At 39.1% G+C, this 25,976-nt stretch overlaps 3 protein-coding genes across 3 annotated transcripts in view; 2 read left to right on the top strand and 1 right to left on the bottom strand.

The window, feature by feature from the left end:
* xrn2 (5'-3' exoribonuclease 2) overlaps positions 1 to 3,723 on the top strand; it is a 55,510-nt gene extending 51,787 nt beyond the window's left edge. Inside the window, exons 23-24 of the mRNA XM_079645348.1 lie at positions 1,906 to 2,095; positions 3,181 to 3,723. Coding sequence (XP_079501474.1) covers positions 1,906 to 2,095; positions 3,181 to 3,243 — 253 coding nt within the window. The 3' untranslated portion in view covers positions 3,244 to 3,723. The remainder of the gene's footprint in view (positions 1 to 1,905; positions 2,096 to 3,180) is intronic.
* A 911-nt stretch (positions 3,724 to 4,634) lies between these two features.
* On the bottom strand, positions 4,635 to 9,884 carry nkx2.4b (NK2 homeobox 4b; the record flags this gene model as incomplete). Its single annotated transcript, XM_079645681.1, has 2 exons — positions 4,635 to 6,149; positions 9,446 to 9,884. 2 exons carry the CDS (start codon positions 9,882 to 9,884, stop codon positions 5,533 to 5,535), a joined length of 1,056 nt encoding a protein of 351 aa, XP_079501807.1. The 3' UTR covers positions 4,635 to 5,532.
* A 9,578-nt stretch (positions 9,885 to 19,462) lies between these two features.
* Positions 19,463 to 25,656, top strand: LOC307014263 (uncharacterized protein). Its single transcript, XM_079642138.1, has 7 exons — positions 19,463 to 19,979; positions 21,051 to 21,374; positions 21,511 to 21,783; positions 23,290 to 23,385; positions 23,462 to 23,548; positions 23,632 to 23,660; positions 24,357 to 25,656. Exons 1-7 carry the CDS (start codon positions 19,919 to 19,921, stop codon positions 24,423 to 24,425), a joined length of 939 nt encoding a protein of 312 aa, XP_079498264.1. The 5' UTR covers positions 19,463 to 19,918; the 3' UTR covers positions 24,426 to 25,656.
* The last annotated feature ends 320 nt before the right edge of the window (positions 25,657 to 25,976 follow it).

Below are 25,976 nucleotides of genomic sequence, written 5' to 3'. Positions count from 1 at the left end.
GATGGGTTGTATATAAGTTTCTTTAACAAGGGGTCAGACATTCCCCTTTACATCCAATAGTACTCAACACTTAAATTCACCCTTAAATTCACCCTTAAATTACCACTTAATGCTTTAATCTTCACTTGTTTTGTATTAAAACTCTCAATATAGTAAAGATGCATTTTTTTAATTGTCTTATAAGGTTGAATGTGTCTGACAGGAATTATCTCGCCCTTAAAGGACTTTTTTCCACTTAAAATCGCCCTTAAATGTTACCTTAATTGGACGGGAATACCGACTTTAATTTGTAATAAAACTCACTATTTACTTTAAAATGATATCATCAGGTTTTATTTGCCTTTCAGGAAGTATCTGAACCTTAAAGGAGTTTTTCTTACTTCAAATTCACCCTTAAATTTCACTTTAACATATTTTTAAAAAAATGTTGATTTTTGAGATTTAAATGCGTGAATAGTTTCTTTAACTCACAACATGTTTTTACAAATTACACAACTACATGAGAAACGGAAATGTATAGAAATCAAATGCTCCTTTTCACCATGCACTATATATATATATTTTAAAACAAACGGTAGAAGTGTTTTGTTTTAAAATAACTTCCATGTGTGGAATAAACAAATAAATATACAAAATCAATAGTAACTCTGAGAACGTAAGTAACACAGGTATAACACAAATAAAATAAAATATGAGTCATCCTACATTTTACAATAATACAGTCCGATAAACTTAGGAGAAATATCCATGAACCAGAACATTTCAAAAAACAAATCCCTCATTTCAAAGAATAATATCTGTTGCTTTTCACACATTGTGCCGCGGAGACTTTGAGCGCTCGATCCCACGGAAGAACTGCCTGGCTTTATCTCAGAGATGAAGGCGATCCGATTGGTTCGTTTCATATTCACCGCTTTCTTTGCAAAGTCATCTGAAGAGACGAGGTGGTTTGCACGTCCTCGAGAGCGAAGGCCTTTCGGTAAACGCTCGACGATGTGAGGTCACTTTAAAGAAGAGGCCGAGGTCACGTTGCTTTTTCAGATCAAAAGGTCCTGAGGTTTTATGAGCTGGGCTGGGAGCTTATAGAATATGATGCAGATCAAACTGGGCGACGAGCACAACCTCACACGGCACTCACACGCTGAATACAATCTGAGGAATGTCTCCAAGCATGAGTAAAGATTTGTGGAAATGACGTGGAAATTGTCTGAAAACGTTCCAAACAGTCGGCTAGAAATTCCTCGTGGCGTCTTAGTTCCTCAAGTGGAGAAATCAGCAAAGTGTTTTATTAATGAAAACACAAATCAGAGGCAAGCAGAGATTTGTAGAAGGAAGTCAGTCAGGCGTTTCCTGACGTGGAAAAGTAACTCAGCTCAGTCTCAAGTTACTTTGAAGAGCGGCTAGTCTTTGTTTGATTCATCATTTTGTAGATGAGACGTCAGGAAAGACCAACCTGGCCTCTTCAACGGTCCTGCTGTTTGACTGCTAGTCCAACAGCTCACCAATATTTAGTTTAAATAAATACAAAACTGAGAAAAATCCGTAAAATCTGACTTTAGAGAATCCAGAGTCGTTGGAGCTTTTTCACTTTCTCTTGAGAATCTCCTGAAAGAAATCATTTCTGTGGAAAAATGATTTCCTTTTCACTCTTTTTATTTTTCGTCTGCCTGACTTTCAACTCCAGTAAATCCATCGCTCTGCGGCCCCTCTCAACAATAGAAAATATGCACGTTTACTTTAGTAGTGTTTCTGGATTTAACATAAAATATGACTCAAGTGTTTCACAGATCCAGGGATGCTTCCTTCACTTCCCGAGGTCTTTACCTCCTCTTCAGACTGAATCTCTTTTGATGTGAGACCTTGTCAGGAGTGTTAACAGGTGTGTGTTTCTGTGTGTGTGTGTAGGCAGCAGCAGCAGCAGCAGCAGTACGGTGGCGGCAGCGGGGGTCACGGCTGGAATCGAGCCACGCAGGCTCAGGGCTCGGCGTACCAGCAGAACCAGAGCCGCGGGGGGGCGGCTCCTCCTCCTCAGCAGCCGGGAGGATACCAGCAGGGGTTCAATGACCGCAGAGACAACCGGGGACAACACCACCAGGTACACACGCTGAGAATAACACCCACTGGATTCCACTTACTCTGTTAGTCGTGTGTTTAGAAGGTCATTAGCGAGACATTGTAATAAAACCGCTTCAAACTACTTTCGTGGCTGTTTTTAAAAGTCTTTAGAGGCTCTGACGTTATCCGTTGCAAAATGATCTCTTTTTAAGTAGGTTTTTTTATTTCATTGTAATTAAGGAATGAGCGGGACGTGCCCAAAAACTAAATATGTTTCTGAGATATCAACTTTCTCATCATCCTATAAGGCGACATAAAACTCTTTCTAATCCAGTTTGATTTCAATGAACTCCAGAGAAGTTGTTTTAAAAACGTTGCGTTAATATGCCCGGTAAATGGTACGGAAGGATTAGGGCCACAGCCGAACACTCTTCTTTTAGGTCTGACCAAAAGTGACGTTTTGTTTTTTTCCCAATTAAGAATTTTACTTAAAATAAAAAAACGTATTTATTAGGATTCTGAGGTTTGTGAGTTTTATTGGTAATTTTTTTTTTTGGGGATAATTTAGTTTTTTCAAAGTCTTTACTTTTTTTTTTTTTTAGGTCAGAACTAAAACATAAAGAAAAGTTTGGTTAGCCCTATAAAAAAAAAAAAAAATAGAATTCTGAGATTTGGGGATTTTTTTTTGTTTTAATTTTGTGTGAGAATTTTGCTTTCTGAGAACTCTGACTAAAATAAAAACAAAAAAAGAATATTCCTTTGTTAGGTCGAAGAAGAATTCAGACTTCTTTCCTAGAATTCCGACCTTAATCTCAGATTTCCAACTTCTCCGAATTCAGACTTTTCGATCTCAGTATTCCCACTTTTTTTCTCAGAACTCAAAAAATAAAATGTCAGTTTTTTTGGTCGGATCCCAAAATGCTCTTCACATGTCAGGCCCTCATCCTCTTCCAAAAAGTAAACACCTTTTTATCGTCATCTTTTAGAACCCTGTCTTTGACTCTGAATAACGTGGCTTTTGGTTCGGATGGTTTTAAACGCCGGCTGGAGCTCCACCAAAACATTTAGTCACAAATCTATCTGTGGTTTAATTTTGTACTAATTCTTGTTTATATTGTGTTCCAGGGCTACGGCTCCAGAGGGTTCCCGGCCCCCCCTCCCTCCAGGAGATACGACTGGAACAACTGAGCTCAAACTCCAGTCTTTTGGGACTTTGCGTCTATTTTTTAGGGGAGAAATGTCAGAATTGTCTTAATTGTACAATTTAATTTGTTGTTTGTGTTTTTTTCTTCTTTTTATCCACAAAAAAAAAAACTGTAATATGTGATTTTTTTAGACCTTGTGAAAATACAAGTGTGTCCCGGACTGAGTCCCGCTGTGTTTATTCTTTAGGCAGATCTCTCCCGGAGGTTCCTGTGTTTAAAACGTAAGATAAGCATGTGAAATAAAAGAATAACACTCATGTGGGGTATATGTGTCCAGCAGGAATGATCTCCCCCTTAAAGGGCCTGGTTTCCCCTTAAAATCACCCTTAAAGGGCCTGGTTTCCCCTTAAAATCACCCTTAAAGGGCCTGGTTTCCCCTTAAAATCACCCTTAAAGGGCCTGGTTTCCCCTTAAAATCACCCTTAATGTTAACTTTTGACAGAAATACAGACTTTAAATCCTCGATGATCAAGATTCTTTCATTTTATTGTATTATCTTTTATTATCTTGTATTATTATTAAGTTATGTGTCCAGCAGGAATTATCTCAACCATAAAGTGCATGTTTTCCCCTTAAAATCCCCCTTAATGTTAACTTTTGACAGAAACACAGACTTTAAATCTTTTTTTATTTATTATAATATATTTTATTATTAAGTGATATTTGTCAGACAGGAATTATTGTTAACTATAAAGGACTTTTTCTTGAATTCAACCTTAACATTTTATTCAATTCAGCACTTACATTTTAACTTAAGGCAATACCGACTTTAAATTCTCAATAATATAATAAAAGAAAAAGGTTGATTTTATATTACTTTTTATTATTAAGTGATATTTGTCCAACAGGAATTATCTCTAACATAAAATACTTAGTCTTTAAATCACCCTTATCATTTTATTCAATTCAACACTTAAATTACTACTAAAGGCTTTAATCTTCTCTTGTTTTGTATTAAAACTCAAGATGCATTTTTAAATTATCTTATAATGTTTACTGTGTCTGGCAGGAATTATCTCGCCCATAAAGGACTTTTTTCCACTTAAAATCACCCTTAAATGTTACCTTAATTGGACAGGAATACCGATTTTAATTTGTAATAAAACTCACTATTTACTTTAAAATGATATCAGGTTTTATTTGTCTCTCAAGAATTATCTGACCCATTAAGGTTTTTTTTTTACTTCAAATTCACCCTTAAATTTCACTTTACACTTTAACATATTTGAAAAAAGGTGATTTTTGAGATTTAAATGCAGAAAATTCAAAGATTTCTTCATTTAAAAAAAAACATTTAAATCCAAAATCAGTCTTTTTGCAAAGAAGCTGTTATTAATAATTATGAAGATATTAATAACATTTAAAGATTCAAACTTTGAAAGTGATGCTTCAGTGTCAACAACAACAAAACGTTAAAATATCCAAAATGCAAATATCATTTATTCAAAACAAAAATGTGACAAAGAAAAATGAATGATTTACTTGAAATGAAAATATGTGGGATAATGTTTTCAAACCGGCTTCTATTGCTTCACCGTTTATATATAAACCTGCAATAATTTAATTTGCGTAATTGGATGAAAAGGGAAAGTGGCTCATCCCCCTTTAAACGCTGCAGCATTCACATTTTGTCAGTTACAAAAAAAAAATATTTTAAAGAGGAAGATTATTAACATTCAGTCCAAGCCTGTCATTTACAGTTCATTTTTAGCCCGGTATTGCTCTTTAGTGTCCCTGTGTGCGTAAAGGAACCAGACTTTTACGCATGGAAAAAAAGACAAAAACCCTCTGGTGATTTTCCTCCAAATAAGAAATCCAACCCCGGGATTGATGCCTCTGAGAACGGGCTTGTAATGTCGGTCTTCCTCCCGGTGTCCATACCAAGTCGTCCCGTGCAGTACATTGGATCCCAACGTGGTGTTTGTGTATCAGTGCGCAGAGGAAACAGACTTTTACGCACGGAAATAATGAGGGAAAAAACTAGTCTTGTGCGTATTTTTCCAAAAAAGAAATCCAACCCGGGATTTAAGCCTCTCGGGATGGATAAAAGTCTCTTTCCTCCCGGTATCCCCACCAAGTCCTCCCGTACAGTAAATTGGACCCCATAATGCCGTTTGTGTACTCTGTGCGTAAAGGAACCAGACTTTTATGTTGAGTAAAAAGACGAGAAAAACTGTCTGGTGTTTTTTTTTTTCTCCTCCCAAAAAAGAAAATCCAACCCGGGATTTATGCCTCTCAGAACGGGTAAATGTCTCTCTTCCTCCCGGTGTCCCTACCAAGTCCTCCCGTACAGTAAATTGGACCCCATCATGCTGTTCGTGTACTCGATCAGAGCCGCGTCCGTCTGCGTCATATTGATCTGTCCATGAAGGCCGAGCGGCGGACTTTGGGACAAATCCTCCAGCACCTCTGCGGAGGAAAGCGGGTTTCCGGATGCGATCACCACCTCCGCCTGTCTGTTTCCGGTGTGGCTGGACTCATCCTGGCAGCTTTTACCGGTCTTGGAGATCAACGGGGACACGGAGGAGGAACGGTGCGTCGTTGCGCAAAGACCTCCAGCGGTGTTTCCTCCTCCTTCCTGCTGCGGCACTTTGTCCTTGTTCTGCCGCTTCAGTTTGTACCGGTGGTTCTGGAACCATATCTTCACCTGGTTGGGGCTCAGGTGGATGAGCCCGGCCAGGTGTTCCCTCTCCGGCGCGGACAGGTACTTCTGCTGCTTGAAGCGCCGCTCCAGCTCGTACACCTGCGCCTGCGAGAAGAGCACGCGCCGCTTCCTCCGCGGATTCGCGTGCATGGTAACCATGGACTTGTTGCAGGGATCCATGCCGGACAAACTGCTCACCATCCCGGACATGTTCATCCCTCCCGAGGGGTTCATGAACCTGGAGACTTAGAGGAGAAACGATCGTTGATTGGATAGAAACATGGGGAAAGAAAGAACTCAAGGAAACATGATTATCTTTAAATGAGTCAAACACTGTTAATGGATTGTTATTCTATTACATTAAAATACATGGGAAAGAAAGAAAGGTATTACTCAAGAAAACATCCGATACTGACATCCTGAAACCAGTCTTATCTAACATAGTGCTTATTATGAATGGATTGTTCTATTAAAATAAATGGGAAAGAAAATGAAACAACAGCAGCAATCAAATCCTTAAACGATTCATGTAATAGCCTACTAATTAATTGTAAACTGCCCAATTACATCTTAAAATAAGGGGAATACATTTCACTTAAATCGGTAATAACCATAGGCTACTGCATGTATCAAACATAACATAATAAAAGCCTTTTATAAAAACAGGTATGCATATTATGATTAGGAAACTATTCAAGGAATCTCATCCTTAACATTTTTATTATAAAAATGATGCATTTTATTTATAGAGCGCTTTCGAGATACTCAGACACTTAATATGCTTTAAAGATTCATTAAAACACACTTAAAATATAAAAAACACAACATGATTTACAGATTAAAAGCATAACTCGAGAACACATCATTACTAACATCCGAATGGCCTTGATGAATTAAATGGCTTATTATAAATACCTTTTCAACTAGGCTAATAAAACATTTCAGAATGCCATCCGTTATTAATGGATTGTTATATTTGCTTTAATTTGAAAATATTGGATTATAAGAAATAAAGAACAATCATTTTACTTATATATACATTTTTGGATTAGAAGACAATTAACTAACTCTACTGTCCGGCAGTGGCTCAGTCAGTAGGGGCTTGGACTGTGAGCTGTAGGGTCGCCGGTTCAAGTCCCCGAACAGACCTACATATGGAGTGTGGACTGCTACTTGTAGAGGTCCCAGTTCACTTCCTGCCCTGCCGTGGTGCCCTTGAGCAAGGCACCGGACACCCCCCTTCCCACAATAAGTGTGGCTTGATATTGAGTAAGAAAAAGGTTGATAAACGCTGTGAGAATGGATCTGTGGAGAGCATTTCTCCGCGATCCCAACGTTCAGCGAGCTCTATGCAAGTTTACGGGACCCCCTGATAGTTGAACATCGACGCTAAAGGGCCCCCCCACTGCGTTTGATAATGACGCCAAGGGATCGTGACATAACGTCCCTATAGGCCGAGTTGGGAGTGAGAATATGTTGGAAAACATTATGGTCTGGATTCTTCAGGGGTGTCAAACTAAATTTCATCTCGGGCCACATTGGCATCATGGTTGCACTCAAAGGGCCGGTTTTATATACATACAAAAAATACATATATAAATATTTAATATATTTAAAAGAATGTATTATATTACATTATTGCCGTCTGTATTGGATTATTATCGGATAGGGTAATAACTTAATAAGTCTCTTCAGTGAGAATGTCACAAAATTATTTTAAAAGAAAAGCCAAATTTTGGAAAAAAAGTCAAAATAAAAATAAAATAACTGACATTTTGAAAAAAAAGTCAGATTCTGAGAAGAAAAGTCCAATTTTGAGATGCATTGTGGGACATGTAGTTTATAGGCCACGTGCTTCTGTAAAGTAGCATGTAACCGTATAGTAAACATATTATATTCTTTGCTGGCTCTTGTGGGGCCACATTAAATGAAGTCACGGGCCGGATTTGGCCCCCGGACCTTGAGTTTGACACCCCTGCTTTAAAGGCTTTTAACACAAGTTAGTTTAAATTAGAAAACGAGTTCCTTTAATGAGGAATTAAAGGGGAGAGAAAGGGAATTATATAACCTTTAAAAACGAGTAATAATCAAATCGTTGAACATTATCTTAGTTAAATAAATCGTTTGTTATACTTGTGTTAATTAGGAAACAATTATGGATAAAGAACTCAATCAAACGTCTTCTTTAAAGCCTTTTAGATGGTATGGGTATTGGAGGATGTAATGCTTGTTCTTTTATATATTTAAGGATTAAATAAAGGGTCAAATTAATTATGATAGACTGTTTGCTAGGCCCGTTTTAGGTAATGTTGCATTATAACATCGATACGCCTAGACCCTAACCCTACACCTCATTCATAAGTATTTATTTAATATGCATCTACTGTGATCAATAGGAGGATATTCTGTAACCTCGTGCCCTTTATTTACTCCTTACAATTTCTGGTTGGATGCAAAGTGTATTGCGTTGCACTATTTTTAATCTAATCTTAATATAACAGAGGAGGGTTATTCATTGTGAGTTTCGAAACAAAGGATGTTAGATTTCAGACAGGTAAGCCATGCATTTAATGGATTTTTATTAATACGTATTTTGTATTAGGATGCGATTTTAAATTAAATGAGACATTTTAGTGGAAAGAATCTTTCAATCTTCAAAATAATTTACGGATAATTGAGTGACTTTAATTAAAGTATTATAGGAGCTGTTCATCTGTACACATTTATATTACAAGAGATTAAACATTTAAAGAGGACCAGACACACTGTGGTAACTCCCTGTGATCATTAATAATAAGTTATTAAAACCACAGAGACTTTTGCAATTATTATCTATATTAGTATCACTTTTTATTCATCGTCTTATTTCATTTCACTGCTGCTCAGAATATAAGCTTCATACTTTTAAAATCAAAGTTGAACTGCATTGTGAAAGGCCTGTTTGTAGTGTATAATAGTATAAATACAGATATTATATAAAATATAAAGAACGCTTCAGTTTGGACACGTTTTTGGAACATTACGCCTTTTTCCATCGTGCGTAAAAGCGCATTATTTCCTTTTTAAAACCTCAGATTTAAAATAAAGTTATATTCAAAGCTGCTCTCACTGGTCTGGTTTCGGGGCTCACATGGATTAGCCTCTTAATAAATGGTGAGGCTATTAAAAAAACACCTATAGATAAAGATCAATATATATATATATATATATATATATCAATAAATGAATCCTATAATGATTGTGTTAGTACATAATCAATACAATACAACAATACAATAACACGTGCCACCGTTCATTTTCTTCTGTTATGTTGACTTACCCTCCGATCTAAAATAATAATTTGAAGCTGCTCTTACTGGTTTGGTTTGGTGCTCCGGGTTGCTGTACCAGGCCAACAAACATTACGCATGTTTCCATCGTGCGTAAAAGCGCATTATCTTTCTTTTTAAAACCAGAGATTTAAAGAAAGATCGGGGCTCCAGGTTGCTACAAAAACCTGAGATATAAATAAAAGTAAACTTGTATTTCAATCTGCTCTTACTTGTCTGGTACCGGGGCTCCGGGGTGCTGTACCAGGCCGCCCCGCCTCCGCGTACTGTCTCCTGGTAGGACGGCAGGTCTCCCACGGTGCCGATCCCTCCGCCGCAGAAGCCTCCAACGGCCCCGGAGAACTGCGGCACTCCCGCGGGGACGTGGTGGTGGTGGTGGTGATACGGTCCCCCTGGTCCCACTGCTGCTGCTGAGGAAGAGGAGGAGGAGGGTGAGGATGAAGAGGAGGACATGTGGTGATGGTGGTGGTGGTGGTGATGGAGGTGCTGCTGCGTACCGGGCTGAGAGACTTGAGGCTGCCGGTAAGAGAGGCTCCCCGCCGCGGCTTCCATCCCGCCGAACCTCCGGTAACTTTCCTCCATGGGGCTCAAAATGTCGCTGACTGAGAATGGGGTGGAGGTGGAGGTGGAGTGTTTGGGGCTGAAGGACATGGTGCGCTCTGCCTGGATGTGACGGGGGGGTTTTGTCCCGGAGACTCCCTCCCTCCCTCCGGTTCTTCTTCTGCTGCTGCTGCGTCCCGGGGAGAAAATACAGCTGCCCGGGAGGAGCTGTGCTTAACTCCGAGAGGCGGAGCGACACCGACAATAGAGAGCTGGCCTTACAGAGGCGAGAGGAGGAAAATGGATTGGACCTACTTTCTTTCTTTCTTCTTCTTCTTCTTCCGCGCATGTGTTTGGTTTGTGAGATTTGGAACAACATACAAATACACTCCAATATTCAGTATCTTAATTATTATCAAAGAGATGTACCAAAAGTAAAAGTACTCGTTGTGAATCATATTATATCTTACACTTACTTTCTACTGCTTCTGTTGTTTTGTTTTCAGTAACTTTAAAAGAGGTGAATTAGGAGGTGAACTTTCTTTCTTCTTCTTCCGCGGATATAATTTGATTTGTGAGGTTTGGACCAAAATGACAGGAGGAGGCACACAATACACTCCAATATTCAGTATCTTAAGTATTGGCATCAAGATGTGCCAAAAGTACTCGTTGTGCGTAATGGCCCATTTCAGAATCATATATTAAATGTTTGGACCTACTTTCTTTCTTTCTTCTTCTTCCGCGGATGTGTTTGTTTCGTGAGGTTTGGATCCAAATAAAAGGATGCACAAAATACAAGAAGAAGTTGAAGTGTCAAAAACTAATCGTAAAAATACTCTTGTTACAAATAAACTCCAATATTCGATATTTTACTCAAGTATTGGCATCAAAATATATTAAAAAGTAAAACTCGTTATGCGTAATGGCTTATAGTCAGTCAAACACAAATAAACAGTTATGAAAGTTGAATATTTTTCCTCCATATTTGTATTTATTTTACATTTTTTGAACTTTTATTGTTTGGAAAAGTAGTTTATTATACATTCAAACTTGCTATCCGTATTTGTATTAATGTTGACCTCTTTTCAGTAATTGCCCCTGTTTTGCGCACAAGTCACTTTCATATCCAATGAATGGAGTTGAATGAAGCCGCAGTTATATTCCCTTTTTTTTAATAACTTAAGTTTTTATTGTTTCGAAAGTTTCGAAAGTTGAGTTCTACGTCAAAAAATATAATTTAAAACGCAGATTCAGTGCTTTTTGTAAATTAACACTCAATTTTACGATGTTACATTTACCATCTTACACTTTATTCATGATAATGTAACAAATTATAAAGGTGTTATTCATGTTTAATATGCATGTCTCTTTTTCTGACAAAAGTGGAAATTAACTCACTTTTCGATTCAGAAAAAGTCAAAACTGCGAGAATTTCTTGATTTTAACCTCAAAATTATTTTATTTTTCATAATTTTTTATTTATTTATTAAGAAACAACAAATAATGGGATCGGATTATACATTTGTTAAATCACAGAAAAATAAATTAGGGGTATTTTTAAGCCCATAAAATCAAACAGTGACATTAATTAAAGTTAAAGCAACGGACCTCGTTTTTCGTTAATTTAAACCTTTCTCTCAAACTTTTTAACTTTATGAATTTAATTACTTTAATATATGTTATCCTCCGTAATTGTAATAATACATAATTCCACTCCTCTAGCTGTATATTCTGAGCATCCAAACATATTTCCCCGTATGTTCCTCTTTAATTAATAAATCAATAAACACATTATAATAAATATAATGCACCTGTAAAACGAGCAGGCCGAGCAGCCAATCACCTGCTGACCTGTGCGTCACGTCACCTTACGTCACCTAACGTCACCCCACGTGCTCTCCCGGTACTGATTATAAACGGGTCTGTGTTTCTCTCTCCGGAGCTCCAGAGGACCGGGCGGGACCTCCGCGGATCTGCAGCCGGGATCAGAGCTGCGTCTGCCGGCAGAGAGGAGAGGAAACCCCGCCGGAGCGGACCGGGAGCACCGGGGAGAAAAACAGCTGATTTTTACAGGTGTTTAAAATAGACAGTCTACTATTTATTACAGCCGATATTATAAGAAATCTATATTGTTTTTTCGGCCTGAGTTTGTGATGGTATAATACAGAATGATAATGTAATCAAGCCTTTATTCTACTTTCGAATTATAACAAATGTTTCCAGGTGTTTCCTACAATTACAGCTGATATTATGAGGTATCTCTATTTATTATTATTATTATTATTATTATTATTATTATTATTATTATTATTATTATTATACAGACTCCAAATGTACCATCCATCTAACTATCTGATTACACATCTTAATGTCGAATTAATGTTATTTCTTAATATTCCTTTACGGTGTAATGTCTATTTATAACGAATTTAAGTGTAATTAATTGTACTAAAGTCGTGTTATAAAGACATTGTTTGGGCATGTGTTATATTCCCATAATATCTCTGTGGTAATACTGAGTTTAACTTGAATTAATTTAACTAAGAGGCGATTTTAACTCTTATAATATCCCTTAATTAAGGTACTTTATGACTTGACTCTTTATCTTTTAGTCCCCTTTACTGTTTAAGGCCTTTATTACAAACTAAGGCTTTTCATCCAGTATTCCTAAAGACTTTAATGTAGTTAATAATGACTTTTCTTTCAATTAAAAATATTTTCCTGTAAAAATATGCGGAAAAAATATAAATTCAGATTTTTATTTTTCCTTTAAAATCAGGGGGGGGGGGAACTCAAATACACAGTGGGCCAAAATAAAAAAATGGGTACTAGTCGAGGTCCGGACTGGTTCAATGTTTATTGCAGAACTTATTGAAATGAACTTATTGCACATATTAAACCTGGAACTAACAAAGCTTAAATGATTGCCTATAAAAACAACATTAAACATTAAATAATCAGTTCATTCATTTCTTATGGCTCTATCTGCAGCTTTTCCAGAGTCATTTCTTATGATTACAATTTTCCACAGGCCAGCTTCAAAACAACTATTTCCCTCAAAGAGAAAACCAAACATGCCCTGTTGTCCTGAGAGAGAAAGTGCAGGAGGAAACATCCATTAAACTCAGTGTGCTGCTCTGTGATGCTAGCTCAGATACTTGGCATCTCATCTTGGGGGCAATGTCATCAATGTTTGGGCTCAGCTCTGAGCTGAGGAGAGCCTCAGGATGGAGTGAAGGTGTGCGTGCAATATACCGGCGGGCCAGATTTAGTAGTTATTAGAAATTATCCTGTGGGCCGAAATTAAATCCACCAAGGGCCTGATTTGGCCCCCGGGCCTTAGGTTTGACATGTGTGTTTTAAAATGCTCCATTCTTACTCACTAAATGCCACTTTGTTGTATCGTGTTAGCTGTGATTCATCCCGTCTATAGTGTTTTCATTGTCAGATATTTACAGATCTTTTCTCACGGCCAACTTTTATATTTTAACTTCTGTTTTTATTTTCTATTTTGAGATGTTTCTATTTGTGTGTTTTCTACAGTTTTTGTTATGTTTAATTATGTGCAATACTTTTACTTTTACATGCTGCTGTAACTAAAACCTTTCGGAATTAATAAAGTATATGTTATCTGAACTTTCCTATAATCTGAGTCTGGAGGTGATTTTGTCTTTTGCGTCTTTAATTAAGAAAAACCACCGAAGAAGAGTTTCCTCCCTGACGGTCTTTAGGCTCTGATCTTTATTCTACTCACATGCATTCATAACATTTTAAAAAGCAATGTAGGTCTTTCATGAAATAGATAGACAGCTACAGTCTCGACCGTTTGATAACATATAATCGTAGTTATGAGTTAAAGTCCTTTTTTAATGCTTTTTTATTTTGAGGCATCTTTGGGCACATAGTCTAATTGTTTATATTGCTTTCTTTCAGATGTCTGTACTTTGTTATCCATGTATCATCTGTATACTGACCTGTGTTTACTTACATGCCTATTCATTTGATAGTGCACTGTATCTGCCACAGACTGACCGTTTCATGTGTGTGTCATGTTCGTTACAAAGAGACGCACAAGACTAGTTTCCCCCCTCATCATTTCCGTGCGTATACGTCTGTTTCCTCTGCGCTCTGAGTACACAAACACCACGTTGGGGTCCGGTTTACTGCACGGGACGTCTTGGTAGGGACACCGGGAGGAAGACAGACATTACAAACCCGTTCTCAGAGGCATCAATCCCGGGATGGATTTCTTTTTTGGAGGAAAAGCACCAGATGGTTTTTCTTGTTAAAAAGAAAAAGGTTGATATTGGAGACAGGTGGTGGGAGCAGAGCACCAGGAGGCATCGGTTTCATACCAGTCAGAACAAGCAGGCCATAGGAAAGGCTTCGGGACATATGGGTGTACTTTGGATCATCAGATAAAGGTAACATCTTGGACTTGGATCATTCCGTACAAGTGACTTTCTGGACAGACATGAGCAGCGTTACAGCATCTAACGGGACAGATCAACAACGACACATTTACTTTTGCTCAGAACACATAATACTTCACTTCAATGTAACATGTTATTAAGGACATTTATTTGGTATTTGTCCGACAGTTTATAGATGTGTTATCTTCACGGTCATCTGTATATTCTTCTAATGCTGCTTTATCTCTTTCTATTTTGAGATGTTTCTATTTTAGAATCGTTTAGTTCTGCTGCTGAAACATCATAAACGAATAAAGTACATCTTATCTTCAGACCTCTGCAGATGTTCTGTGTTCCTCAGGTAGAAACACCTGTGGCTTCAACAGGTCTCTGACTGAGGAGGAGGGGGGGGGGGCACACTAAACCATGTAACCCCCCTTTAATGGTTCCTGCTTCCTTTCAGTCCCTCAGACCCTCTTCAGGTTAATCCCCGAGCAGCCGGGCCCTGAACGCCTCTTGAGATTGGGGGAGATGAGGGGGGGGGGGGGGTATTCAGACCACCTGGCTCCCGAGACCCCGAGACCCCCCCCCCCTCTCTAACTCCCCCCCCCTCCACATGGGAACTGAAAAGTCTTCTCTTAAGAACTGAGTCCAACATCTTATTTGTCCAGTTATGTTCTCCAATACCTTTATTTGATTTTCAGTTTTCTATCTTTGTTTGTCCTTTTTTGTATTTCCTGCCTTTATTGGGGTCTTTAGAGTTTGTGTGAGTCTTGTTGTTTCTGAGTCTGACTTCTACATTACATTTAGCTGACGCTTTTATCCAAAGCGAGTTACAATGACCGATTACAGGGACATTCTCCCTGGGGAAACTAAGGGCTAAGTGCCTTGCTCAAGGGCACACTAGTGGTGGTGTTCCAGGCGGGATTTGAACTCACAACCTTCCGATCTTCAGCCCACCTTTAGATCCATTAGACCACCACTACCCCTTCTTTCAGTCTTCATTCCATCTCTCTTCTAATCAGCAGTGTGACGAGTTGTGTTTGACTTTGTGAGTCTGTGGACAGATGTTTGTCCCTGTGATGGTGAACAGGTGAACCGGTCTGAAAGAAATGAAGAACTTTCTATGAAGAGAACATATTCTGTGGTGTTCCCTCTCCTGTAGTGCTCTATAGGTTTTAGTGACTGGAAATGGTCTGCAGAGGATACATCTGTGTGTCCTCCAGAGGGAGTTCTACACATCAAACATAGAGTGTTTATGGCCGCAGAGTCTCAGTAACTTGGTGCAATACAGATGATATCTATTGGAAATGCTGATATGTATTAAAGTCTTCCTGTGATATTTCTCTGAACAACAAATGACAGTGAGGTTATTTCTTGTGAAGGTCACGTCGTGTGTGTGTGTGTGTGTGTGTGTGTGTGTGTGTGTGTGTGTGTGTGTGTGTGTGTGTGTGTGTGTGTGTGTGTGTGTGTGTGTGTGTGTGTGTCAGGATAAAGGCTATGTGTTGTCCGGGTTACAGAGAGGTCAAAGAAGTTCTTCAGAAATCATTCAGACTGAAGGTCGACCAGGTCAAGGAGTGTGTGTGTGTGTGTGTGTGTGTGTGTGTGTGTGTGTGTGTGTGTGTGTGTGTGTGTGTGTGTGTGTGTGTGTGTGTGTGTGTGTGTGTGTGTGTGTGTGTGTGTGTGTGTGTGTGTGTGTGTGTGTGTGTGTGTCCAGTTTGATGGGTGTGAGCGTGTGCATTATAATGATGTGTGGGTCACTGTGTGTGGGTCACTGTGTGTGTCACTGTGTGTGTCACTGTGTGTGCTTAATAAATGTGACTTCACCCAAATGCACACACTGATGTGATGTCTTTCAACCAATCACTGTGTTCCACATGATATAAAATGGACTCCAGTAGTGCCACGCCCCTTTTTCAGTCAACATGGCCGACTTGGAGGCAATGAGGAAGTGCCAAGCACCTTTTTAACCTGTTAATTCAGATGTTAAGGTAGACTAAAAGCTTTAGGAATCCAAAGTACAACATATAATAAGTACCCTGTATCAAGATTGATGTAAAACAAGTGACATTTGACCTTTTTAGAGAGGTTTAGCAACAAAAACAACTTTTGGGGTCATTTGAGTGGATTTTCCATATCTCTGGCCCCCCTTTGGTCGATTTTGATGATTGACATCTCTTTTTAATCGTCAGAGCCAATGGAATCGGGGGAAAGTTCCACATACACACACAGGTTACCAAATAAGGAGTGAGATAGACGCGTAGCAAAACCGGAAGCTGCGCTAACCTCTGGTGGCTACCATTAGCAGCTCATTTTTCTTCTCCGATTTTTGAATAAAAATGGAATTATGGATTATTAATAATTTTTTCAAAGTAACACACACATTGCTATAACCTATGGATTAACCTTCAGCCGCGTTTTTTCTCATTTTAATGCCATTGAACACGACTTTTGATAGAATAACAGCTAAAGTGAGCATATCTCCGTGTTTTGCTAAGCTACTCGTGTGTTGTCTGTATTTGCTTCCCCTGTCACGAGTTCTGATCGCTCAGTGATGATCCTTATATTTCTATAATCTGTGGACTCTCAGGATGTTATCTAAGCTTGTTTGTGCAGATCCAATAAGTATATCGATCAGTGTAGCTAGAGTTCTGTGCTAACGGCCTTAAGATTGTTTCGCTCGTAGCTAAATCAGAGGCTCGGCGTTAGCTTTTTTTTTGAAAAAAATCAGTTACCTGAGTTTCTTCCCGTTACATGGATACAAAACATTCATAGTTTATTGAATATTAAGATGCCCTCAGACGCTGTTTCCTGCAGGTGATGCGTTTTCCCCCCCCCCCGGTATCTGGGGTGCAGTGTAGAAGAGGTTAAATGTGTTAAATAATACAAAGTATATATGTGTTACGTTCCCTATTGGGCTAGGGGTACCAAAGGGAACAACACGACCAGAGTAGAATTGGTAATAGTTATAAGTGTTTATTTTAAACAGCTGGTCAAACAAAATGGCAGGCAGGCAGCCTGAAACAAACAAATTGCCACAAACACTGGTTTACATAACAAACAAAGAGGCCACAAGGGCGCAAGTTTAAATAGGCAACCAAACTAAAAGAGGACTCTAAAACGTGAGCCTATTTACACACCTGAAATCACTGAACACTTAACGAAAGGAGGCTGCAAGAAAACACAGCTAAATAGGGTAACTCAACACACCACTCTAAACACATAAATCAACAAGACACTAAGCACATACGAGTTAACCCCTGTTAACAGAATGTATACAACACAAGTTATACACAGAACGACGAGCAAATAGCGAGAGGCGTCTGTTCCTCAACAGAGCCTCCAGAGTGATGACAGTCCGCGGCCTTTGTACTGCTCCCCCGGGAGATGTGCCGGAAGGGGCGGGGATTGGATGACGTCTCATCCAATCACCTCTTCGGATGTTGCGAGGGCGGGACGTCGGAAGAACTGCGCAGCTCATGTGTACACACACACACACACACACACACACACACACACACACACACACAGGATTAACAGCCTTAACAGCCCCAGGAAGGCAGCGGCTGTAACAATATGCAATGTGTTTTGAAGTTACATTGGACCTGTGCAAAGTGATGAATGTTTCTGCATAATCTGCAATCTACTTTGCTACATGCTTCAATTATGTTATATCACTTTTTTAAACACCTACTTAAACACTAGAAGTGACCTCAGTGACTTTGACATTAACTCTGCAACTTGAACATTGAAGTGTTACCTACAGATTAAAGTTTAGATGCCAGTGAAGCTGCTGCTAGAGGTCAGACATGTGCTCTGTTGCACCTTCAACCTCAAACATGTTGTTATCCTGAACATGGCTGCAGGATGAGAAGTGAAACTCTCTGCAGGAAGAAGGTGTTAAGTTATTCTCTAACTCAGTGACTTGAATCTGACCCTGGCATCTGAACTCAGATGCCTTGGTTGCTGATTGGCTAATGGTTACTCAAGCCAAAACATCGTTATGACATCACAAAGTGGCCAAAATCTGATCAGCTCATTTTCAGACAGGTTTTTATAGAAATGGATCAAAAAGAGAGAGAATCTTTGTTCCTGAAACTTTCTGAAAAGCACAGAGATTGTAGTCTTTGCAGACCAGTTACATGAGTACAAACCTTTATAACAAACTACAGGAGAGGGAAAACCCCCAAAAGCACAATAGGGTCTCTTTCATGTGTCTAAACTTTATACACAAATGTGTGTGCAAAGGTAATGTAAAGAAACGAGTTAAGTAATGAGTTACTTTATGTAGAGAGTAACAAAGTAAAGTAATATATTACTTGTTTTTAAAGTAATAGGTAATATATTCCTTTTTTTGAGTAACGACCCCATCTCTGGTCGTTACCTATAGAAACAAAGTGTTTCCTGTCCTTTAAGTCGGATTCAAACCCATTTTGAACTGTTTATCCGAAAGTCACACCCAGGTCAGGAATAAGGAACCCCTTTTAGCAGATCTGCGTCAGACTCTGTATCCTTCTGTCAAGATGCTAACACGTTTATTAATGTTTCTGATGGTTATGTGTTCGGCATCAGAGGGTCAAACCTGCAGAGCTCTGCTGCTGCTGTTAACCACTTCCTCACAGAAACGCTTCTTCAGTTCTCAGAAAAAGTCAAAATAAATCTGCAGAGATACAAAGAGGAACCACCATGTTGTTAACATGCATTAAAACTAGCCGTCTTTACATGCTCAACTTCCTGTGTTGTGTTGCTGATGAAGAAGGCCTTCAGTTACCGTCTCTCTGAATAACCAAACACAAGAAATGCATCAAACACAAAAGTTAGACGTTACACTTTTTTCCCTCCTTTCTATAACAACAAAAAAAAAAAGAGATTTAAAAGCTAATCTCACACATGAACTCCACAGCCATCAGAGGAGAGATGGATGAGGAAGTGACTTCTCATTTATCACAGGATATAGCGACAGCAGGAAACAAACAAAGTCGCTGAGAGGCTGAGGCCGGGCCTGTTTGATATGACACGTTAAAAAGAGAACTTGCTGAGATCAAAACTCTGTTGAATTGTGATGTAGTTTAACCCTGAGCCTGTTTTTCAGGTCTCAGGCTCAAAAATGACATTCCCAGAACAAATGACCATATCTTCCCTTCTAAAAGGGTTACATTAATAATCTTTTTTCTCAAAGTAATGATAAACCTGTGAGTTGGATGTTGAAAAGTCAGAATCAATATGTTTTTTATTTTAAAGAAAATTCAGATTGAATTCAGATTGAACCAAAGATTCTTGTTTACTTATAGTGAAAACTAACCTTGGATGATGGGTTAGTAGACTAAAAGCTTTAGGAATCCAAAGTACAACATATAATAAGTACCCTGTATCAAGATTGATGCAAAACAAGTGACATTTGACCTTTTTAGACAGATTTAGCAAAAGAAACTCCACCTCTGAGGTGGTTTGGGTGGAAATGGGGGTTTTACCGTTTCTCTGAAACCCATTGGTCGATTTTGGTGATTGACATCTCTTTCTGACCGTTAGAGCGAATAGAATCGAAGGGGCATTTAAACAAAAACAAGAGAGATTAAAAGCTAATATCACACATTAACCCAACAGTCATCAGAGGAGAGATGGATGAGGAAGTGACTCTTCATTATCACAGGAAGTAGATACTGAGATCTTGTTAAAGAAGCAGCCGGGGAGAGACTCTGACAGTCGAGAGCCAGAGACCGAGAGAGAAGCACGATGTCTGAATTCAGAAGGATCATGATGTCTTCATTCCTGATGCTGCTGCTCCACTTTCCAGGTGAGGATGCAGAGAACACACACTGTTTACGACTGTTAGTGAAAGCTAGTGAGGGCGTCTCTCAATTGAAATCGATGTATCCTTGGGCAAGATGCTGAACCCCAAGTCTCTCCCAATGGGGAACGGTGTGTGAATGATACCTTCTGTCGTGGAGTTTGAATCCGTTTCTACATTTAATATCCACTTTCCTCTATCGGGGTGTGGGTTATGACGCGCCTCTCTTTGCTTCATAACTAACTTTGCAGAGATCGTTGTAGCGTTGGATCACATCAGGTTTATTCTTTGATCAAGGCTGCATACAAACATGAAGACAAACTTCCTCGCTTCAAAGTAACTAAAAGTTCTCCGTATCAAAAAAGAACAAAAAGAACACGGTCAAAAGACTCTACCGCTTCCTGTCTAATCACACCCTCAGCTGTGAACCAACGTCATGCCATATATAGACATGCACGTGATATCTGACAGCAGATAAGAGAGACTTAAACTAACATCTTTTAAAGCGTAGTGTGACTCACTAAAATAAATAGTTAAGAGTTTCCTCTAAAGCCTTTTAGTAATAAGACAAACATTCAAAGCATAATGATGAAAGGGAAATGTCTCTAACCCCTTCAGTGAGCAAGGGGCACATTGCTCTGTATGAACTGAATGGGTGACTTGTTGTATGTAAAGCTCTTTGAGGGGGTGAGAGACTGGATGAAGCTCTTTATAAATACAGTCCATTCACCATTTACCAAGTACATGAAATAAAACAGCTTTAATATCACTAACGGTACTTTACTACGTACTGTTCCTTTAACTGAGAGTGATGAGTTGTGTTTGTAACGTGGTGACTTTAGTGAACTCTAGCTCACTAAAACCCACATAGCAATATTCTTTAAAGTGATCGTCACACTCACTATGAACACTTCAGTTAGTGATGTGGATCTGTAATTAACTCTGGTTTTAATGTGTCGTTAAAAGATTCATTAAACAGATCAACCAGAACTCTAACTCTTTACCTTTTTATATAATACATCATTATTCTGTCAGCATTTATGACGACTATATTTATTTCTGCTTTTTCCCCAACAGCTGCAGCTGTGAAACATTACTACCCCACTGTCAGAGCTGGAGATGAAGTCACTTTGCCTTTTGACGATGTGATAGATGATCAGGATAAGTGTGAGAGAACTACCTGGACCTTCACTGATTCAGGAAGCTTAGTGACGCTGTTTGAAGACGGACAGATTCACAAAGCAGCCAAAGCTAAATCAGACAGACTGAGAGTTACAGAGAAATGTTCTCTGGTTATAAAGAAGGTCACAGAGGAGGATGCTGGAGGTTACCTCTGCACACAGATCAGATCAGGAGAACAAGAAGGAGAAGACTCTTATGTTGATCTGTCTGTTGTTTCCAGTGAGTATTTACATCATGATGTTTCAAACTGTCTCTATAGAGCAATATACTGAAATATTAAAATAATAATGATGATTACAGTGATGAAGTTAATGTTACTCTTGTTGTCTTTCTCTCTCAATATCTCCATCTTCAGTGACTGAACATCAGGACAATGATGAGGTGACGTTAACCTGCTCTGTGTCGACATATATGTGGTGTAGACACTCAGTGAAGTGGCTGCTTCTGGGTCGAGATGTGGATAAAGATCACAGAGAGATAAAGACATCACAGTCTCTCTGCTCTGCCTCTGTGACATTTCAGACTTCTCTCTTTAGTTACACACCAAGGTCTGAGTTGTTTACTTGTAATGTAACTCATGGTTACACAGGAGAAGTTCATCTGTTTCCCTTCAGCCCTCAGTCCTCAGGTGAGAACATGTTAAGCTTTTTAAAATCACTTCTAACAGTCTTGTTATTAGAATATACTGAAACAACACATTTACAACATCTCACATTTATCATGGATTGAATGAGTTTCTGAAATGTGAAGAGACAGATGGTTCTGATAAAAAGAGAAGCTCTAAATTAAACTAACTACAGGGGTCCCTCAGGGCTCGGTTCTTGGTCCCCTCCTCTTCTCCCTGTACACAAACTCGCTCGGGTCTGTCATTAGCCCGCATGGTTTTTCATACCACTGCTACGCTGATGACACCCAACTAATTCTGTCCTTTCCCCGCTCAGAGACCCAGGTCGTCGCACGCATCTCTGCTTGCCTAGCAGACATCTCTCGGTGGATGTCTGCTCATCACCTCAAGCTCAACCTTGACAAGACTGAACTGCTCTTCCTTCCGGGAAAAGATTGTCCCACTCTTGACCTAACAATCAACATCGGCACCTCTGTTGTTTCCCCGACTCAGACTGCAAGGACTCTGGGTGTGACCCTAGATAACAAATTGTCCTTCACTGCAAACATCGCTGCTACAACCCGCTGCTGCAGATACACGCTTTACAACATCAGGAGGATACGTCCCCAGCTGACCCAGACATCAGCGCAGATTCTGGTCCAGGCTCTCGTCATCTCACGCCTAGACTACTGCAACTCCCTCCTGGCTGGTCTACCTGCATGTGCCATCCGACCTCTGCAGCTCATCCAGAATGCAGCGGCTCGTCTGGTCTTCAACCTTCCCAAATTCTCCCACACCACACCGCTCCTCCGCTCCCTTCACTGGCTTCCAGTAACTGCTAGAATCCACTTCAAGACACTGGTACTTGCGTACCATGCTGTGAATGGATCTGGCCCTTCCTACATCCAGGACATGGTTAAACCGTACACCCCAGCACGTGCACTCCGCTCTGCATCAGCCAAACAGCTCGCTGCACCCGCACTGCGAGGGGGACCCAAGTTCCCGTCAGCAGAAACACGTGGGTTTGCTATCCTGGCTCCAAAATGGTGGAATGAGCTCCCCATTGAAATCAGGACAGCAGATAGCTTACACATCTTCTTCAGACTGAAAACTCATCTCTTTAGACTCCACTTCGAGCGATAGAATTACTAACAAAGCACTTACATACTAATAAAGGGCTGGCTTTCTAAATGCCAGTTGAGTAGCACTTGAAATGTTTGGCTCTATGAAACCTGATGGACTTATATGATTCTGTTTTCTTAAAGGTTGTATCTTCCTGGTCGAATGCACTTATTGTAAGTCGCTTTGGATAAAAGCCTCAGCTAAATGTAATGTAATGTAATAATGTAATGTAAATTGAGAAACCAGGTTAGAATATAATGAGTTGTTTCAAATCACTTCTCACACATTTAATCACAGATAATGCTTTTTGGGGATTTGTGGTTTTTTATCATTTTCTCATTTGGTTTATGAATAAAAAAAAAAAAAATTAACTACATTTTTTTGCATGATGTTGTTTTATTCCTGAAGGTGATGCTACAACAACTGGAACACCACCAATTCATGAATGGACATCTGAAAACCACAAAGGAACAGGAGCAGACTGCAAACATCCAGAAGGAGCAGGTAGAGACTGAACAGAAGAAATACATTAACAGCTAAAAACCTCTATATTTCACTCTTGGGACTTCTCTCTCTCCAGCTGTGTGGTGGGTCATCCTGGTGTCTGTGGGGTTAGCAGCTCTCATCATCACCGTGGTTACAGTCCACATCTGGACCAGAGCTAAAGGTGAGGGTTCATAGATTCAAGAGAAAAGACAAAGGAAACCGTGGAAGCTGAAGTCAACATGTTTGTCTGTTTGTTTTTTTCAGGGGGCAAAAAACAGATGAAAAAAAACCTGGTGAGTTTAAATATAAAATAATAGCTTGTTATATTTATTATTTTAATTTAACTTTGATTATAAGACAGGCAGAAGATTCAACAAAGGAGTAAAGTGTGCATGTTGTGTTGAAATGAAGTATCTCTGTGGGTCCCTTGAGCAAGGCACTAAAGGAAGTACTGAGATATTGTACTTGTAAAAGTAGCAATACTACAATGTAAAAATACTCTAATATATAAATATAATTAATAATACAAATATGCCTACATTGAAAGTAGTGATGATGCAGAATGTAATAATATAATATGTGATTATAATAAGTGATGTTTTAATGTGTATCACTTCCATTTGCAATGAATGGTTTATTAAAATGACTTGCATACTACTGGGTAGCTGAACTAGTTATATTTGTCATGTAATACATCATAGATGGAGATTTCTGCTCAATTTAAGAATGAAATAAATACAAAATAAAAAACAGGAATATAAAAGATGTTAAATCAAGAATGTGTAATAAAGATGAATGGATGTAGACGAGTAAAGAGTTCAACATGAAGCTCCAAAACAAGGAGCAGTTAAAGTGTAAAGTAGCATTAACTGATGATAGTCAAGTCAAGTCCTTCAAATATGTACTGAAGTAGAAAACTGAGTAAATGTACTTAGTTACTTTCCAGCTCTGCTCTGTGTTTTTACCATGTCTCTGTTCCATGCTGACAGGAGCAGAATGATGAAGATGAAGATGAGGTGAACTATGTAAACGATGGAGGGGCTTCTGCCTCTGTGTGACTGATCAACAACATCAACTCCCCTCAGAGTCCATGCTGTCAAACATCACCTCCTCATATGTTACAGGAGAAAACAGGAGAACCATGAGATCATTGGAACATTTCTGATGACTGAGAACACCTGAGCAGTGTTCATTTTGGCAGCTATTTTTGATTTAGTCTTAGTCTTTAGACGAAAATGGTTATTCATTTTAGTCCTTTCTATCCTTCATATTTTTAGTCCAGTTTTAGTCGATGAAAAATCATTACATTTTAGTCAAGTTTTAGTCAAAATGTTTTCTCTCTATAAAATAATTCAGTTAGGCAAACACAAGAATCTGAAATTGGAATCAAGGGGACAGCATCAATTTTTGAAATTCGTAAAGCAACATTTCACTCTCTTAACACTTCGTTTTTAATGGTACTATTACTCTTAAAAATCTGTGTGCATGCCGCTGCAGCGTGTCTGTTAGGCCCCGCCCCCCGCACAGAGAGAGAGAGTTAGTCCCCGCCCCCCGCACACAGAGAGAGTTAGGCCCCGCCCCCCGCACAAAGAGAAAGAGAGAGAGTTAGGCCCCTCCCCCGCACACAGACGACACACTTCAGAAACTCACCTCCATATGATAGGAAACACAGCTTATTATATTCATTCCTTTCTGACTGAACGTCCTTTAAGTATGCTCTCACATCCCCATACATAGTTATACTGGATCTGATCTATAGTCTACAGTCTCTGGATAACATCTCAATATTAGCAGTACTTGTACTCACACCTTATACCTTCACTTCTCACTGTAACTGCTGCACATGTTCAAACATACAAGTGTTGGGTTGAATTCATAAAATATCTAAATTGTAAAATAATCCATAAAATGTTTTTGTTAATTGTGTTCTCTGGGAAAATCATTCACCCTATTGTCGATTTAATAACTTTAATAATGGCTTTTATCTCGTTTTTCAATTAATGATTCATATAATGTCTTATAATTAGCATAGCGTGTACTTATACCTACAGTATATATATATACCTGTCCTGCCTGCTGTAACTGCTGCACATGCTCTATATATCTGATCAATAGTATACAATATATTTACTATACTCACTTTTTACTCTGTATGTATTCCTAAAGCTGAAATGCCTCCAGTATCTTAGGATGTTTTAATTAGCTTAAGTCCTAATGGAATATATTTCTCCTTTTTTTCCTACGGCTTTAATGAAATATAATCCAAATAAAAAGAGTACTTGTAATCAATGTTATAATGAGTTGTGTTTCTCTCTCTATCTCCAACACACTGACAACACAACGCTTTGTTGGGTTTAACACCTCTCTTTGCCCTGGCTCTCACTTTGTAAACAACATACAGTTTGTGTCAGAGCCAAGGGAGGTGTTGCACATTTAGTGGAGCTGTGGTGATATCCTGGGATCAGGTATGAGGCAAGAGAGAGAGTGATACTGTTTGATTTGACTTACGTGCTCTTCAGCGTGCTTGGAGAGTGCATCAGAGCGTCATAGAGGAAGCTCTAAGAATGGCACATCGAGGAGAGGCTAGAAAACCTGGCTAGGTGGCTATA

This window comes from Notothenia rossii, assembly GCF_949606895.1.
Source record: "Notothenia rossii genome assembly, chromosome: 8".
Lineage (NCBI taxonomy): Eukaryota > Metazoa > Chordata > Actinopteri > Perciformes > Nototheniidae > Notothenia > Notothenia rossii.
This window is presented reverse-complemented; position numbering and strand designations above follow the sequence as displayed.